Source organism: Phocoena phocoena, chromosome 13, assembly GCF_963924675.1.
Source record: "Phocoena phocoena chromosome 13, mPhoPho1.1, whole genome shotgun sequence".
Lineage (NCBI taxonomy): Eukaryota > Metazoa > Chordata > Mammalia > Artiodactyla > Phocoenidae > Phocoena > Phocoena phocoena.
The window spans coordinates 78,445,698-78,465,380 of record NC_089231.1 but is presented as its reverse complement, the minus strand read 5'-3'; the positions used below and the strand labels follow the sequence as shown (position 1 = coordinate 78,465,380).

At 41.9% G+C, this 19,683-nt stretch overlaps 1 protein-coding gene across 2 annotated transcripts in view; it reads right to left on the bottom strand.

The window, feature by feature from the left end:
* Positions 1–19,683, bottom strand: part of FBXW8 (F-box and WD repeat domain containing 8) — a 111,572-nt gene that overhangs the window by 36,821 nt on the left and 55,068 nt on the right. For both annotated transcript variants that reach the window (XM_065890210.1, XM_065890211.1), the window contains exons 6-7: positions 9,177–9,373; positions 5,573–5,779 (exon numbers count right to left, since the gene is read on the bottom strand). In XM_065890210.1, the coding sequence (XP_065746282.1) occupies positions 5,573–5,779; positions 9,177–9,373 (404 nt within the window). The remainder of the gene's footprint in view (positions 1–5,572; positions 5,780–9,176; positions 9,374–19,683) is intronic.

Sequence of the window (19,683 nt, the reverse complement as noted above, 5' to 3'; positions counted from 1 at the left end):
GAAGTATTTTTGACAGATTCAGGAAGTATGAGACTAAAAACAAATTTTAAAGGGCTATTTGGGCACAAAGGGCCACATTAAGAGAGTTGACACTGATCTTTGCCCTGCAACATGATGAAGAGATGAGGCCAGAGTAACTGCTATTCCATTTGTTTTCTTTTACAATCATGTGCCACTTAGCAACGACTACCTTTAAGATCATTTATGCCACTGAAGTGTGAGAACCCAAGAATGCAACGTCAACACTCAAGAGTCCATTTTCACCTAAAAGTAAAAGACGTTCAAGCAGCCCTTCTCACCACATACCCCCTGCCCAGAAAGACACAGGAATTGATGAAAAAGTACCAAACAATTTCCTGCCCAATCATTCCTGCCAGCAATAAGCATGGCCCTTAGGAGATCCCGTTAGAGAAGTAACAGGAGAGCAATGGGTTCCTCAATCCATTTCAGAAACCCTCAGCTCCCAAATAGCCTCCAAGGACAGACCAGCTCAACACGACTCCACAGGTAAAGGGAAAAGTTTAAACCACCTAACTGCTTAAAGAATCAAGGGGGCTTCCCTGGTGGCGCAGTGGTTAAGAATCTGCCTGCCAATGCAAGGGACACAGGTTCAAGCCCTGGCCTGAGGAAGATCCCACATGCCACGGAGCAACTAAGCCCATGCGCCACAACTACTGAGCCTGAGCTCTAGAGCCCGCAAGCCACAACTACTGAGCCCACGTGCCACAACTACTGAAGCCTACGTGCCTAGAGCCCATGCTCCGCAGCAAGAGAAGCCACGACAATGAGAAGCCCGCGCACCACAACAAGGAGTAGCCCCCGCTCACCCCAACTAGAGAAAGTCTGCACACAGCAACGAAGACCCAACGCAGCCAATAAATTAATTAATTAATTTAAAAAAAAGAATCAAGGAACGTGGGTGCTGGACAGGAGACCAAAAGTCACATGTCCAACCCTCCTCATTTTACAAAAAAGAGGCAGATGAGCCTACTGTCTTTAAAGAACCATGGGTTCTCCCTCAAATGGTAGCAAACAAGCCGAGAAGGGGCACATATCAGTGTGTGCTGTAGCTCTGTCCACCCTAATGGTGGTCTGATAAGGCTGTCAGTCCCACTGCACTGATTCTAGGTAAAGCATGTGATTCTAGATGAGGTCATTCATCCTCAAAGCAAAGAGCTACAAAATAACTTAAATGAAGGCAGGACCAGACAGAGCTCTGTTTATTCCTTCTGGCCTCATTTTGTTGTGACCCTTCTGTAAAGCCTGTGAGAGGAAAGATGTTAAGGAACTGCTAGGAGAATGGGATGCACTGCCATCCTCCACTTTCCAAGGAACACCTACTATAGAGGGCAACAGCTATCAAAATCATGAAGGCACAGCACCCTCTGACCCAGCAAGTCTTTACTTTGAGGAACTAATCCTACAAATACATTCATGTGGACCAAGTGTTGTTCACAATAGCAAAAGACTGGGAGCAAGCTAACATCCATCAATAGGGGGTGGGGTTGCAGAATTACTTAAGGTACAACTACAAGGTGTAATATCATAAAATTGCAAAAAATAAAACCTACCAGGAAGTTCTTTATTATGTTATAAGAAATGATGAAATGATCTCTAAGAGATTCTGTTGCACAAAAAAGCAAGAGGCAGGACAAAAATAGAGTATTTTACTATTTATATTTTTTAGAAAGAGGGGATTGAGGGCATGTATGGACAATTTGCTTACATATGCATAAAAAATCTCTGGAAGGATGTGCAAGACACTGGCAACACTGATTTAGCTGCTCCAGGAAGAGAAACTGGGTGGCAGGTTGAAAAGAGTGGGAAGGAGTCATCCCACTGCACACCTTTCCTTTCATGTCTTTTGATTTCTGAATCAGGTGAATGCATTACCTAGTCAAAAAATACTTTTTTTTTTAAAGATGTTTAAAGATCTGCTCTTTTAAGAAAGAGTGCAAATAGATAATAGCCTTTTTTTTCCCTACAACTTTACGTGGCCAAAGAAAGAACATGCTGGCAAACCCAAGCGTGGCCCCTAATGTTAGAGCACTAACACCTTCTCTAAGCCTTCCTACCAGAGCTGGCAATGACTGAACCAGCTGTATTCACAAGCCTTTTCTTAAGATTAAATGGGTAAACTTCTGCTAAGTTACTTGGTTTCATTTCCTTAGAAAACTAAGTATGTTTCCTAACAGAGCTAAGTTACTTGACAAGTACCCGTCTGCGGAAACCTGTGCACAATGTTGTTTTGATGCTCCGACGCCAGGACACAACTGGTGCTCTGTAACTCTCCGCGATAAATACATGACGGGCTGGCTAGCAGATACGCGAATGGATGCGTCTGAACCATTATGACTGATGCTCAGACAGCTGTGGTGTCTATAAAATGCTAATGTGACCATCATATGGTGTAAAGACATTTTCCAAGTAAACAAAAGTAACACTGCTGAAATACTCCTACAGGTCAGGGAAATTTCAGTTCCTGACTAAAATTCTATTACCAACATTTGAACTTCATGTCTGCTTTTATCACAGTTAATCAACAGTGGACTTTAGCTAACCCCCAGTTCTGTATCAGGTATAAAGGAAGATAAACCAGACTCTGTGTTCTCATAAAGCCTTCATCTGAATCCTAAACATACAGGCCCAGAGGCACAGACACAAACCCTCACGTGGACACAGCTCCAGGCAAACTCTACTGCTCCCAGTCGCATACCAACCTAGTAAAACGTGCCGCCAGGCCGGATGGAGACCGACAGGACCAAAGCGTGGAGCTCACAAGCAAGGTGACACAGAGCCTGCACGTAAGACTTAAGAATTATGACAGTACATTATGGGGTGGCAGGATGCTACTAAAATCTCACAGAGCCACCCATTACATGGCTTAATTCACACAGAAATGTTGGTTTTTCTGAGGAAGCAGAAAATCCATTAAACATAATCAGACAGAAAGTCCTACCTCTGCAAAAAATAAGGAAAGTTTCACAGTTAAAGCTTGGCTTCCCTCACGTTCAAGTGGGTGGCGTTCATGTTGGAAAAGCATCTCAATGCAGTTACCACCAGCACTACTAACAACAACCCATCCACCCACACAAGTGTTTGAAGGTTTGGTGGTGTACTCAAAATACTTGCATGACTAAATGCTACTGTCAGATTTCAAAGAGGCACTTAAACACATTCTTGTAGCAAATTTACTTCCACTCTTAATTTTAAAACACCAATGAAAACTACCTGCTAACAAGTTATTAGAGGGACTATAAACTTTTAATAATGAATTTTTATCAAATTAACATAAGAATCAGCTAATTCTTATAACTAATGGTTTTTTTGTTTTGTTTTGTTTTGTTTTTTGTTTTTTTTTTGTTTGTTTTTGTTTTTTTTTTTTTTGTGGTACGCGGGCCTCTCACTGCTGTGGCCTCTCCCGTTGCGGAGCACAGGCTCCGGACGCACAGGCTCAGCGGCCATGGCTCACGGGACCAGCCGCTCCGCGGCACGTGGGATCTTCCCGGACCGGGGCACGAACCCGTGTCCCCTGCATCGGCAGGCAGACTCTCAACCACTGCGCCACCAGGGAAGCCCTAACTAATGGTTTTTAATTGGGTTGGAAATACTGAGAGGCATCCAAAGAAGTGCTTACTTACACCAACACCTAAAGGATGCTCCCAGTCTATTTTTTTTTTTCCAATCTAATTTTGTGCTGAGCTATCCCTTTAACTGGTTTCTCAAATATATCCACTGCAACTGTATCACTATAGAAACAGATCCACTCAGGTAAGTCAGAGAAATAGAACCTGTTAGGTGAAAAGTTTATTAAAAATATGAAAAATTTAAACCAGGCTAGGATTAAATAAACTATCACCTCACTACACTGAGAACTCGAGAAATAAGTGAGATAACTGAAACTTGAAAGCATGATGGATGAAAAATTAGAAAGCAAACAGTCTCTCTCCTCTCATCAAATGAGCTCACCAGGGATCAGAAAAGAAAGTGTTTTCGAAGGCCAAGAAAGGAAACTGCCTTAGGAAACCAACTGCTGTCCCTTTCCCCCCACGTCCTGGGAAGACAAAACACAGGAATGACTTCATCACAGACTTTCCAGCTAAGATATGCTGACTATGCTCCAGCGAAGCAGGCCAGCTTGAGCACAAAGGGGTCCCTTCTCACAGTGAGACTAAACTAAGCCACATGTAGTTTCTACGGCTTTATCTAGCTTCCTGGGTGAAGCACATATAATTGGAGTCCATGTTGCAAAACCAGTGAACACCTAGATAGGTGAGATTTGACCTTACAGGTGACTGCATAGGAGAAACAAGATGTAAAAATCACAACCAGAGGCTAGACTCAAACTATGAGAGCTAGAAAGAACAGGAAGCACACAGTGATCGTTAACTCCAATGCCAGGTACTATGCTTAAAGCTTTACACATATGTTTTCATTTAATCCTACAATTCTGTGAAGTAGGTACCATTATGAACTCCCTTTTACAAATGAGGGAACTGAGGCATAACGAGGGTTAAGCAACCTGTTTAAGGTCACACAGAGTAGCAGGTGGTAGGCCTGCAGCTGGAACGCAGACGGTGTGCATCCAGAGACTGGCTCTTTTCCAGTTCACAACACTGCTACGTGAAAAGGGCCTCCTTCCTTGGGAGAAGGACGTCGTCAGAGGAGCTGCTGGCTCAGAGAAGTTCCTTCCCAGGGTTACACCCACTGCCAGCAGGGTCAAGACCCAGCAAAGTGGAGGAAAAGCAAAATAAAACGAACCTTTATCCCTCTCCCCCGATTCCACTGGAAGAGAAAGAGTTCTGTAAGTCAGCTTTAAGACTAAGTACTTGGCCTACAGTCAGGATGGTAAAATACTAAGTAGTGATAAAATTGAGTCATCATGCAAAGAATTTCAATTAAAAACTTATCTCCTTGTTTCTGGCTGAAAGAGTATCAGAGGCACTTTTACAAAGATAAGAATGTAAATTTTGATGCAACCTTTTTAGAAGGCAACTTGGCAATGTCCATCAACCCTCTGACCAAGCAACATAATTGCTAGCAATTTATCCTAGAGATTTACAAGTTGCAACACACACTGTAGCGCTGTCTGTAACAGCCCAAACAGAGAAAGCAACCTAAATGCCCACTAGTGAGGAGACTGGTTAAGCAGATTACGGGTTGTAAGCATCGCTGGAATTCTAGGGAGAGGGAGCTCACACGGAATGCTCTCCAGGGTACATTACTGAATAAAAACGTTGGGCACAGAACAGTATGTACACTATGATCTCATTTCAACAAAGGTATGTTTTTTAGTGTATAAATGTACCTATATATGCATTAAAATTTTCTAGATGGATACCTAAAAACTGTTAATAGTTTCTTCTGTGGAGTAGGGCTGGGGGAAGGGAAGAGAAAGAAAACAATTACTTATGTCATTTTGAACTACCTGAATTTTTTTTAACCAGGCTGATATATATTACCTGAACATATCTTTTAAAAATATATTAGAGATCTTTAATTTTTAAATTGCCTTTAAAAAAATAAAATCCATGTTCTTTTTTGTTAATTGCACATCTTGCTATTTTTGTACCTTGTTTCCTTCGTACACCCATCCCAGACTCTTCACACCAAAAGCAGCCTGGTTGGAGGAGACATCTAGACATGTGACAGGCTGCCCGTACACATAATGGAGGGTTCTGGCAGAGTCTTCGGCTTTTAGCAGGTATACCAGATCTCCAGCAGTGGCTACGGCCACAGGATACCTTCCAGTATCTGGAACTATTTCAAGGTAGTCAACCTGTTAAAGAATAAGAGTCATTTTAGTCCTTCAGGTCTCGCCTACAATTCATCCTGACTTGCTCAAAAATACACAATTCCTCCTACACATCAATGAGAAGACCAGCAACCCAACAGAAAAAGACGGGCCAAGGGCCAGTTCACAGGAAGTGAAACACAGCTCCTACACAAATGAAAAGATGCTCATCGTAAAAGAAACACAACACACTCCTAACAAGAGAAATAAAAGGTGAAAATTCACCAAGATAGCATTTTCATCTGTCATATCAGTAAAGATCAATTAGTCTGATAAGACATTGGGCTGGAAGTGGAGAGGGGACAACCATATTTATGGATCCCATTAAGGCTGGTGGGATGTAATCTGGTCCAAAATCTGGGAACACTTAACACAATGTCAGATGAGCATAGGCTCTGACACAGCAAGTCACTTCTAGGAATTTATTTACAAATAAACGCACATTTATGCAAAACAACTGTGTACAACATTATTTGCTGTAGCACTATTTGGTCATAGCTAAAAACTAGAAAACCCTAAACATGCCTTACTAAGGGACTAATTAAATAACTTACAGTACATCCATGTATTGGAATACCATGTGGTCACAGAAAAAAGCAGGAAGACAACCTTTATAAACTCATACTAACGGGGTCACCTCTAAGATAAATTTGGGGGAAAAAAACAAGGTAACAGGATTCACAGTGTGCTACTATGTGTAAAGGTGGGGCAGAGGAAGTCTGTGACACGCTTGTCTTATACGTGCACAAATCTAACTAACAACGGCTGCCTTCAGGGAGGGAAAAGAGTTGTGGGACAGAGTGGAAAGGAGATTCTTACTGTAAACCTTATTGTGTTTTTTAAATTCTGAACCACAAGGCTAGAATAACTATTCAAAAATAAAAGTTTTTATTTTTTTCACAAGAAACTGAATAAATAACATAAAATTCACTCAGTTCCCAAATTAGCCAAAATCACATTTTATTTATTTATTTTTGCGGTACGCAGGCCTCTCACTGTTGTGACCTCTCCCGTTGCGGAGCACAGGCTCCGGATGCGCGGGCTCAGCGGCCATGGCTTATGGGCCTAGCCGCTCAGCGACACGTGGGATCTTCCCGGACCGGGGCACGAACCCGCGTCCCCTGCATCAGCAGGCGGACTCTCAACCACTGCGCCACCAGGGAAGCCCCGAAATCACATTTTAACATTTGTGCAAATAGCAAAAATGTGTTCCTAAAAGGTTAAAAGCACCCGAGTTATCTACTTTCTCCCGGTTTCAGTGCCATCCTAGGGTAGGAAGGCCACTGCAAGCACTTTTATGCCACACAGTCCTCCGGCCGCATCACTGCTACTACTTTCTCTAATCTGCGTAGGTATGAGGAGCTGCCTTTAAGAGTAACTTGCTGGGCTTCCCTGGTGGTGCAGTGGTTGAGAGCCCGCTTGCCGATGCAGGGGGCACGGGTTCGTGCCCCAGTCCGGGAAGATCCCACATGCCGCGGAGCGGCTGGGCCCGTGAGCCATGGCCGCTGAGCTTGCGCGTCCGGAGCCTGTGCTCCGCAACGGGAGAGGCCACAACAGCGAGAGGCCCACGTACCGCAAAAAAAAAAAAAAAAAAAAAGAGTAACTTGCTTTCCTATGTTCGTTAAGTGGCATGCTTCCCCCGAGTGCAGTTTACATCAGGTTTTCACCTCCCTGAGTAAATTCTGAGAGTACAGAAGCAGAAGGTAAGCCACCTATGTGATTATGAAAATCCATGGTCCCTGACAAGAAGCCAAACGAGTTCAAAGACCTGAATCCTGAGAACTGTCCAGAAGCGCTCGAGAGAGTAAACATCTGGGTGGCTCTGCTAGCCCTGAGGACCCACAGTGTGAGTAGTGGCCCCACATCCCCAGCCGAGGGCCCATCGCGAAGGACAGCTGTTCTAGGCCAGTGTTACCAACCTGGGAACACTGCCACTGTGATTCAGGGAGCCTATCTGAGGAAGACAAAGATGGCCCAGCAGCCCGGGCCAGGGGCTGCCTTTTCCAGAGACAGTACATTCTGTGGCCAGCCCTCATCCAGGGTGAGAAATAACACATAAAGAGCGTTATAACACAGGGCTCCAGCAATGGCCGCTTCATTCCTCTCTCCCCTATCCTAAAAATCACTTCTTGCTTTCCTAAAATCAACATCCTCAGTCTAGCCATTTAATTCACCTTCATGCTGGATGTGTGATAGACCAAGAGGCTCAGACTGACTGCGGTTGTGCCATCTTCTGGGAACTGTAAACAACTTCAGAAAGCTTCCGGTCGATGCCAGGATGCCACCTTATTGCCAAGGCCGGATTTGCACTTTCTGAAGGGACTCACGTCTCAAGTAGTTGTCTGAATTCATATAGCTATTGTTGATCTACAGTGTTCTTTAGGCAGAAACCAAATAACAAGCACTATGTAGTTTTGAGAACAGACAGAAATATGGTACTTTCACATTTTTCTAATAAAACCCCAAGAGAAGAAGACAGCATCAGGCAGTTTTGAGAACACTACACTAGAACCGCAGAGGCTGAGCATTAGAGGCACAAGCAGCTTACAGAGGTGAAGCAGTGATGCCATGGCTTTTTAGTTATTCATGTCTAACAAGATTTTCACCAGGGGAAAAGGGACAGGAACAGGATTTGTTCCACGTCAGGCCATCAATTCATTATTCAGTGTTGGCTTTTCTGTTCACTCCCCCACCAGTGCCAAAATCAAGTTTGCTTTAAATTAAATCCAAATTCAGCATAGACAGATTTCAGCTCTTCCTTCTTACCACCAAATCATCTCCCACCATGCAAATGTTGAGGCTCATGTACAAGTGAACTCAGAAATAGGCTCTATGTAATGAACTAGTAAGGTTAACTGAGCTTCACACATGACGTCATGGAACACGGCTACCCGATTAACACTGACTTGAATCTATACTCACTCAAGAGTTACCCTTAATGCCAAGTGAGAAAATCTTCGGATGGAGAAAGTGTAGGATGGAAACTTTCTTTCCCATATAGCCTGCGATGGTACCACTGAACTCATCTTCACTTATGTATCAGGCCAGATCCTGATCTCAGATTTCCAGGGGTGAACGTTCTGTTAATGTGAAGGAGGCTGAGGACCACAGTGATGAGAAACTGCAACCCCGATGTCAGCCTTGAGGTCAGAATCAACTTCTTATCAGGGGCAAGTCAATTCACTGCTCTAAGATTTTATTGGCTGCTTGGTAAATGAGGAAAATACAACTACTTACTCTGCAAGGCTGTTGTGAGATTTATGGACATGAGGCCCACAGAAAGCCCTGAGTGAATGAGCACAGCCAACATCATTACTATCTGTTTATATCAGACCCAGAGATTCTAAGAATGAAAAATAAAATGACCAGACTAAAAGCTCACCAGTTTCTGAACTTCAAATTCTGCAGCTATTTGCCAATATCCCTCCTCATTGGGGCGTAACATTACGACATCAAAAGCAGAAGCTGTGGCAACAGTTGCATCTTCCTGGCTGAGGGCTAGTGCTTGTATTCTTGCATCGTGCTCAAAACGATGAATAGGATACCTTCCAGTCCTTAGATCCCAAATATTAAGAAATCCTGTGTAGAAAAAAAATTCAGGTAACAATTTTAAATTCATTTAGTATGCACAATTATAAAATAATCATGCAACATAAAGAAAATATAAAAGATAAATAATAAATTGGTTAAAAAATCTGCATTACATATAACAAAGAGCCTATTTCCTTAATATATAAAGAGCTTCTAAGATTCAATAAGAAAAAAGCAACTGAAAAGTGAGCAAAGGACATGAGTGTGCTATGGTGTTCATAGAAAAAGAAATGCAGTTGACATATAAACATTTAAAAAATATAAAAATTCACTCACAATTAGAAAAATAAAAACTAAAATAGGATACTATTTTTCACCAATCAAATTGACAAAGACAAAAAATTTCATAAAACGTTTTGTTTTTGAGGATATGGGGAAACAGGCTTTCTCTTAAATTGTTCATAGGAATGTGAACTATTTCAACTCTGGAGGCAATTTGATAATATCTACCAAATCACAAATGTATATAAGATAGTTACTACGTTTTAAATTATGTCAAAAGATTGGAAGCTACCTAAATGTCCACCAATAGAGAAATACTTAAATAATGGTATCTCCATAGTTTGGAATTTAAATGAGTAATTAAAAGAGTCAGCCTTATACATGAGCTATATAAAATGATCAACAAAATATACTGTTAAATGAAAAAAGGAAGGACAGAATAGTGGTATAGTATGCTATGTTACTTTTGCATTTTTAAAAATGTACAAGCACACATACACACAAATGTATACACAGAGTATCCTGGAAGGATACTTAAGAAACTTAACAATGAAAAAGAAATTGTTAAGAATTGTTAAGGCCTCTAAGGAAAGAAACCAGGGAAAAGGGACAAGAGTAGGAGAGAAATTTACTATAACATCCCCTTGTATATTCTGAAAAATTTCCCCAAAATTATCCTTGCCAAAAAGATAACTTTTTAAAAAATGCTTTCATGAGAGATCTAAGAAGAATGGGAGGACATAATTGTTCAGTAGTTTTAACATATGGAGTTCTTAATTCATTCCCTTATTTGTCTATGCAACACATAATTTTTTTCTAGTTTTGTTAAAATATAATTGACACAGAACATTATATAAGCTTAAGGTGTACAACAGAATGATTTGATATATGTATATACTGTGAAATGATTACCACAATAAGTTTAGTTAACATCACCTCACATAGTTACAAATGTCCTTTTCCTTATAATGAGAACTTTTAAGATCTATTCTCTCAGCAACTTTCAAATATACAATACAGTATTATTACCTATAGTCATCATGCTGTACATTACATCCCCAGAACTTATTTATTTTATAACTGGAAGTTTGTACCTTTTGACCACCTTCAACCAATTCCTCTACCCCTGGCAACCACAAATCTGATCTGTTTCTATGAGGTTCTTCTTTTTTTTAAGATTCCACATATAAATGAGATCATACAGCATTTGTTTTTTTCTCTTATCTCACTTAGCATAATGCCCTCAAGATCCATCTATGTTGCTGCAAATAGCAGGATTTCCTCCTTGGTTATGGCTGAGTAGTGTTCCACTGTATACATACACCACATCTTCTTTATCCACTCATCTGTCAACGGACACTTAGGTTATTTCCATGTCTTGGCTATTGTGAGTGAACACGAGGGTGCAGATATCTCTTCAACATAGTGATTTCATTTCTTTCAGATATATACCCAGAAGTCAAATCGCTGGATCACATGGTAGTTCTATTGTTAATTCTTTGAGGAAACTCCATACTGTTTTCCACAGTGGCTGCACCAGTTTACATGCCCACTAACACTGCATGAGGGCTCCCTTTTCTCCACATCCTCACCATTTGCTATCTCTTGTCTTTGATGATAGCCATTCTAAGAGATGAAGTAACATGCCAGAAATTATTATTGAGCACTTTTTATATGCCAGGCACTGACCTAGACACTAGCAACATCTGAAAACAGCCACTAACCCACATTCTAAGAGGTTCTTATAAGTATTTTACATCCCTCCTCACCACCACCTTCTTTTAGCCACAGTTAGCAGAGATGTTTTATTTTGCATAGTCTAAAACACGAGCTTGACTATCCCAGACTTGTTAAAAACCATGATTTAAGGAATTCCCTGGCAGTCCAGTGGTTAGGACTCCATGCTTCCACTGCCAGGGGCCCGGGTTCAATCCCCGGTCGGGGAACTAAGATCCTGCAAGATGCATGGGTTGGAACAGTCAAAAAAAAAAAAAAAAAAAAAAAATCACCACGATTTACCCACATACTATACACCCTTCTCCCCAGCCCCCTGAATGCTGCTCCCCAGATGAATTCCTCTTCCACACACTGGCTGTGTCTCCACCCTTCTCAAACTGTCTACAGCAATGATATCCAAGTGTAGACCCTGGACAAGCAGCATCAGCAACACTTGGGGGCTTATTAGAAATGCAGGTTCTCGGGCAGCAAACTCTGGGATATATGCCCAAGTTTGAGAACCAGCTGTCTGCAGGAACTTACACTTTTCTATCAGCAATATAAATTTTTCTGTATTTGGAGGGCCACTTATTCTTTTCTTGCCAAATAATTTCTTTTTACCACTCCCATCCACTAAGCTACCTTTTTACCCACAAAGCTTTATTCAAGAAAATAATTACTTTCTGCATCATGCTGGATAATGTCCTGTTCCAATTCCAACTGATTTTATTTTTCAAAAATCACTGAAAATAATTGTGTGCAGATAACACAGTCTGTGGTTGTTTGAGTTCAAATCCAGCTCCGCTGCTTGCTAGCTGAAGGCCTTGGGCAAGTTACTTAAAGCTGAGAGCCTGTTTTTTCACCTGTAAAACTGAAGGTAACATTACCCATTACACAGGACTGTTGGGCAGATTAAAGGAGATAAACCACACAAAATACTGGAGACAGACCAAGCATTTCTACATTTTTATGTATTCTATAGTGCCTACCATGTTATAGAACATATTTAATCTATTAATAACACTAATCTCCTCTCTACTGCCCATCCATAAATCCAGTCCTATTTCCTACAACTTTCTAAAATAAAGCTTTCACTTCTCATCTTTTTGCAATCCCTCTTCCCGTTTTTCTTGTCTTGTACTTTGTCCTTAAACAGTAAATGCTTTGAACTTAGGATCTTACCATAAGGTATCATTCATCACTAAATAAATATATCGAGTCAGAAGAAAACAATACTTGTGGGCTGCTTTGCAAGCCTTTCAAACTGTCAGTAGGCTAAGTAGGTGATTACAAACAAAAGCAGAGCTTTCTTCAAGTTAAATGTTGCTTCAGATGTAAAACAGTGCACTCTTCTGAGAATTATGATAAACTTGAGGGATAAGCAGATTGCAGAAGGCTCCACAACACATTCCTCTGGCAAATATTTTAGCTAATTCTTTCCATTTTGACTCAGAAGAAGCAGATACACTGCAAAAAATGCCAATGACTCTACACATTAAATAGGAGACAGGCACATTCCAGGATGTGCCTCTTCCAAATAGGCCTGCACTGCATTTGTTTGCAGACATTACAATAAAACAGTAAAGCAACCACTACTGCACGAAGCCTCTGAGTGTTCAATCACTTGTCGCCTCTCCTTCAGCGCTAACTTCCATCTTGGGAAGAGCATCATTATCTTCGTTTGACAAAACAGAAGAAACAGAAGCTCTGAGTGGTTCAACAACTGGTCCAAAGCCACTTGGTACGTGAAGTGGCTGGGCTGGAAGTTAGCTAGAAAGTGCAGGATGAGGGCTTCCCTGGTGGCACAGTGGTTGAGAGTCCGCCTGCCGATACAGGGAACACGGGTACATGCCCCGGTCCGGGAAGATCCCACGTGCTGCGGAGCGGCTGCACCCGTGAGCCACGGCCGCTGAGCCTGCGCGTCCGGAGCCTGTGCTCCGCAACAGGAGAGGCCACAACGGTGAGAGGCCCGCGTACCGCAAAAAAAAAAAAAAAAAAGAAAGTGCAGGATGAGTGGCTGCATTTACAAGTGCATGAAGTAACCATGAGTCCATGAGTAATTGACATAAACTTAACCTGTGTTCTGCCAAGTGTGGAAGTTATTCAACCACAGCTCACTCGAAGCACACATGGAGTTTATCTATAAACACATTTTTCATTACTAATCAAGTACTGGTTTTGTTGGCTTCATTTCCCCAACAGAATTGTATGCAACAAAATACCCTTTACCACAAGGTTGCAGAGCTATTCTAAGAAGGGTCTTTTTAGAAAATATATTCTGGGTGCCATCTATTTAATGGTCACATCCTTCTCTTCTGAACGCCTGTTGTGTCATGATCTTTGTCTGTTTTCTCTACTGCAGCTATTAAGTGTGTAACTCGGCCAGACCCTCACTTGTCATCAGTGCCACTATCGTTTGCACAGTCCTCCAAGATCACCTTTAGGTGCATTAACATTTAGGATTGTTGTGTCCTCTTGATGAAGTGACCCTGTATTACATGAAATGTCCCTCTTTGTGTTATGTTCTTTGCTCTGAAATCCACTTTAATGTTGATATAGTCACTCCAACTTCCTTTCGGTTAGTGTTAGCATGCTATGTGTTTTTCTGTCCTTTCACTTTGTGTTGTCTTTATATCTAAAGTGGGTCTCTTGTAGATGGCATTTAACTGATCTTGCTTTTAACTGGGGTATTTAGACTACTTATCTTTAATGTGATTATAGGTAAGGATGGGTTTAATCTACCATTTTGCCGCTTGTTTTCTATCTGTCCCATTTGTTCTTTGCTTCCTTTCCCCCTTTTTCTGCCTTCTTTAGGACTGAGTATTTGGATTAACTATGTGTTTATTTCATTTTAATTCCTTTGTTGGTTTATTAGCCAAAACTCTTTGTGTTTATTTTGGTTGTTGCTTTAGGTTTTGGCGCATCTGTAACCACCAGTCTACCTTCGAGCGATATTACACCACTTCACATACGGTGAAGCAGCGTACTCCATCTCCTCCCTCCCAGCCTCTCTGCTACTGCTGCCACTTTTTATTTCTAATGTATGTTATAAACCCCACATAGTTATTATTTTTGCATAAGCAGGCAATTGTCTTTTAAAGAGAAATAACAAAAAAAGCCATTTATATTTACCCATGTAATTACCACTTCCACTGCTCTTCCCCTTACCACTTTTAACATTATTAAATCCTGCAGCTTTTGCAAGATGTGCAATTTCACTTTGCAGCTGTGTTGTTGGATATTTGACCCCAAGACACATGGGCAAGGTGAGCAGGAACAGACACAGCAGCTAACAGGACGGATGCTTGAGTGAAAGCTAATTTTATAAAAGGTCATTTTATTAGTTAATATAGTTTATATCATACTACTTTTACAACCTCAAAACTGCAGGGGCTTGAACAGTGAATACTTGAATTATAAGAATGTTTTATAATATTGTAGAGGATTATTATCCATGTTAACCAATATTTAGCCAAAAAGGAGTTAATGCAACAATACATTCAACATGTATTTGAGCCCCTGCCTTTCTAAGCACTGGGGAAACTGCAGTGAACAAGACAAAATAAAACAAAAAAGTCCCTGACCGCATGGAGCTGACATTCTAGTGGCATCACCAAGCATCTTGTTTGGGAGCATACAGGAGGGATATGATCTCTGTTCTCACAAAATTCTCACTGCAGAAAGACATGTTATAGTCACGAAAATATAACAAAAATATAAAAGATATATACACAAACTGCAATGGGACAATGGCTAAGCTTAAAAATGGATAAGTCCTATTGTCAAACTATTTTAAGATTCCCAAAAAGGAGCAGCTAACTTACGCAGACATTTCAAGTTGAACTGGGTCCACATACATTGCACAATATTAGTTAATACCTATCAGAGCCAAATAAATTTCCTTCCCAAGCAGGTGATGATTTTAAAAATTTGATGTAAATTCATTTGAAAGGCCAAGTTTTATCATATTGCAGACACAGCACTAATATGGATTTGGCTCCTAGTACTGGGTGGATTTCTGAAGTGGCAGGATTGTGTCCTTTTTCTGCTACATTTCCTACAGAGTGACTTCACAGTACTGAAAGTGGCTGAACATCAATAAAGGTTTGCTGAATGTTTGTCTTATGTTTTAGCAATGGAACATTTGGTTGTAAGAAACAAATCCACTGAAACTGGTTTAAATACAAAAGGAAACAGGCTGAAAAGGAACAAGGCTATTTCATGGAACCCAAGGGCAGGAAATACAGCTGGACAGTAAAAGGGATCAGAACCGGAAGTAGGAAAACATTCAGATCAAGGTAGTACGTTTCTTGTTGCACCATACATCTTGCCTCTGCTTCTCTCTGTAACTGTGCATCCCTCTCTCTCTACACAAAGCAACCTTCTCTATCCCCCACTTCACAAGGTCTTCTACTCCAAGCACACAACTGAGACTGAAAGTCTGCAGCCCAAATGGTTCAGCCAAGAACATGAATCAGCTGCCCCCAGGCCTGGGGTCCCCATCCTTGTCTACTCAGCTGATGTCAACAGACCAACTCAAATTCTATGAATATGTCTACCTCTAGAGGGGCTTCAGAGCAAGGAGACACTCCAAAAGGTATCTACCACCCTTATCCTGTATGCTAGGCCAAGGTGAAACAAGAGAAAACTTCTCAGCAAATGCAAAGGGAGCTTCTGTGTGGCTCCTCAGTAGTGACTTAGTAAACAGGTCATTGCCATCATTCCCTGAACCAGGCATAAATAACCCTCAGAGCTGGAGCTGACACCCACACCGGGAAAGCTGAAAGGAGACCAGGTGTCTGTCTTTCTCCATGACAAAACCTCAATAGCTGCATGAAAGATGCTGACCTCTGAGCTAGTGCTGGGATCACAATACTGTTTCATTCATGAGAAAAATGAAAAGGACACAGGCAAAAAAAAAAAACAAAAAACAAGGGTCTCTCAAAAACTGCGGAAGACCACAATGAGTGAGGGCCATCAGCCCAATAAAGTAGACAGGAGTAGGGCTTGGCAGTCCCACTGCTCTCTGGGCCCTCCACCTTGACAAGCAGCACCAGGGCTGCAGGAACTCTGAGTTCACCCTAGCCTAGGAACAGTCATTAAGGGGGAGATGAGTAACGATGGCCAGTCTTTGGAGGAGACATAAAGTCTGCTCAGCAGCTGTGGATGGGCACCCATACCAGTTTGCAGCATGCCCCTTCCACCTCCCAAAGGAGGCCAGCCAGAGTGTGGTAATGAAACTGCACATAGTGGAAATGGGATCTAAATGAGTTTAAACTGATTTATGTTAGCTTTTGTAAAGATTACTCGATATCAGGAAAGTGCTACCACCGTGAAATAATGTCAACAATCCTTAAGGCCTCCACCTAATGGTACTTGCACAGAATATTTATATTCCTCATCATAGGAACAAGGACCATAATGGATACCATTTTTGTTTTATTAGGGATGCATATTTAAATTAATCTGCTATTTGCCTAAACAATTAGCTGCTTCTGTTTGCATGCACAAAGCCAAAACTGCAATTAGGCTTCCATCAAAAAGATAAGTCCCAACTAAGACTGTCCCAGTGGAATCATAAGAGCTCAGGGCAGAACTTCCCAAAATTGCTTTTTAGCATAATGGTAATTATGTTAACTGCTTGAAAGGTAAATAACTGCTGGACTGGTTTTAGAAAAAGACAATTGGTATTACCCCTCCCCTGTGATCTTTTTCACGCACCGCTAATTTAAACAGGTTAACAGTTTAGAAAGTCACAGACGGTCACTTACTGGACTGCACGATTTGTCTTGTGGTCTTTCGCGCTTTTTTCTTTCTTTAAATTAATTATTTATTTTTGGCTGAGTTGGGTCTTCCCTGCTGTGCGCGGGCTTTCCCTAGTTGTGGCGAGTGGGCGCTACTCTTCCTTGCGGTGCGCAGGCTTCTCATTGCCGTGGCTTCCCTTGTTGTGGAGCTCGGGCCCTAGGTGCGCGGGCTTCAGTAGTTGTGGCGCACGGGCTTAGTTGCTCTGCAGCATGTGGGATCTTCCCAGACCAGGGCTCGAACCCATGTCCCCTGCATTGGCAGGCGGATTCTGAACCACCGGCCACCAGGGAAGTCGCATCGCGCTTTCTAGATCAGAACTTATTTTAGCCATGAGCTCCGGTTCACTTGAGCTTGCACAATAAACACCTGACTCTGAGGCTTGGTCTCAGCTTCATAATAACTAAGTAGACAAGATCAACTAACTGCAGTTCAGAGACACTTAGTGACGTTGACTATTCATAAAGACAGCTGGCAATCTCAATTTCCACCAAGGCAAGTGTAAATAAACACTTGCCTATAAGAAATTAAGGAGGAGTCAAAGGAAATTCTGCAATGAGAAAAAGCATCTTAACAGAAATTTAAAATACACCCATACAGGTCGTAGGTGATCAGTAAATGTTCCTTGCTCTTCCCTGTATGTCAGAGGAGGAGCCATGCAAGAAAGCCAACCCTGCAGATCTCTGGCCGACAGAGAAAAGGCATATTTTTACTACAGTGTAAACGTGGAGCAAACAGGGGCCCAGGGCAGGCCACCTCCCAGCCCTGAGGAGGCTGGCCAAGTGCATCTGTGCATGTGTGCACGGGGGGGATGCTTCTGACCCAGGATGGGGTGAGGATGGAGTTGGGCCCCACCCAGTCCAGGGGCCCTGATATTTGCCCTTTAGGCACTGCTCTCAGCCCAAATATTTGGAGGTTTGCCTGCTGAGTTTCTCCTTGGCCCACGGCAGCCATGGGAGTGCCTACTGTGGGGGGCCTGGGGTGTGTGTGTGTGTGTGTGTGTGTGTGTGTGTGTGTGTGTGTGTGTGAGAGAGAGAGAGAGAGAGAGAGAGAGAGAGAGAAACCAGTCGTTAAGAGATTTTCAAGGATGCTTCAAGGGTTATTTCTTTGGGCTTCTTCATGTTTGATTCATGTATTAAATCGGGCATTTAGAATAAATAAATAAATATACCCATAGCACTCACTGAACGTGTACCTCTTCACTCATTAAGTCTACACAACATCACTATGAAATGTAAGCCAGAGATGTAAGTGGCGTCAAGTTTGAGAGGACAAAACAAATTCTGCTTTCATGGGAGAAGAGGCCAGTAGGACATTAAAATCAGTGTAAACAAGGGACATAAAAGAAGGGCTAAATCATGGAGGGTCTTGAAACAGAAAAAACTAAATGAAATTTATCTCTCACCTAGATGCTGCATCCACCGTGCATGTCATCCTCAACATCCCAGCTGAACAGAGCTCTAAAGCTGAACTCTCTTGCTTATAGCAGAAAAACAATACATATGAAGTATTCTGGAAGCTGCATTCCAGACTGACAAGGGAATGTGAATGGGCTTGTGGACCAATGAAGTGACTGGTTAGTGCATAAGCAAAGGAATGACAAGACATAAGATCACCAAAGCAGAAACTGAGTCAAGAAGGAGGAAAGATGAATATATTTAGTGGTCTCAAGTTCAAAGCAGAAAGAAAGAACATTCTAAAAAGAAGAATCAAGAACAAAGAGACAGTAAATTAAAAAGGAGGCAAGTGATATAGTGTAGGAATATGACAATGTGACTAAACAGAAGCATTTACAGTTAGCAAAGTCAAAGGAAAAACAGATCGATGGGGAAGAATTTGGACCAGCTCTTCTATAAGGGGAAGTGCAGAGAAGGCAGACAGTGCAAGGAAGACATCATCGTGCACACAGCCACTAACTCCAGCCAATTTTCTCCTGCACTACAACTAAGTGATGTGAACAATATAGAGTATATCTGGAAAACTATATCAGACACTGGGAGTGGTCAACATCTCTAGAGAAGAGAGGGGGTGACTGGGGGGAACCAGGACCCAGTAGTGGTAGGGAGAGAAAGAACACTTTTTTACTACATGTTTTTTCTACATGTAATACTACATCAAACAATTTGTTATAATTTGTACACATATATTTATAAATATTAATTTTATCAGTGATGAGATATCTTTTTTATTATTTTTCCCAATCACAATCCACATTTTATAATTAATATTTAACACGGATATACAAAATTAAATTAAAAACTCAAATTCTACTTCCAATTCATTGATGGGTTAAAGTGAATTAAACTCCAAAGGAAAGGGTTTCCCTCGTGGCGCAGCGGTTAGGAGTCCGCCTGCCAATGCAGGGGACATAGGTTCGAGCCCTGGTCCTAGAAGATTTCACATGCCAAGGAGCAACTAAGCCTGAGCGCCACAACTACTGAGCCTGCTCTCTAGAGCCCGCGAGCCTCAACTGCTGAGCCCGCATGCCACAACTACTGAAGCCCGTGTGCCTAGAGCCCGTGTTCTGCAACAGGAGAGCCCACCACAATGAGAAGCCC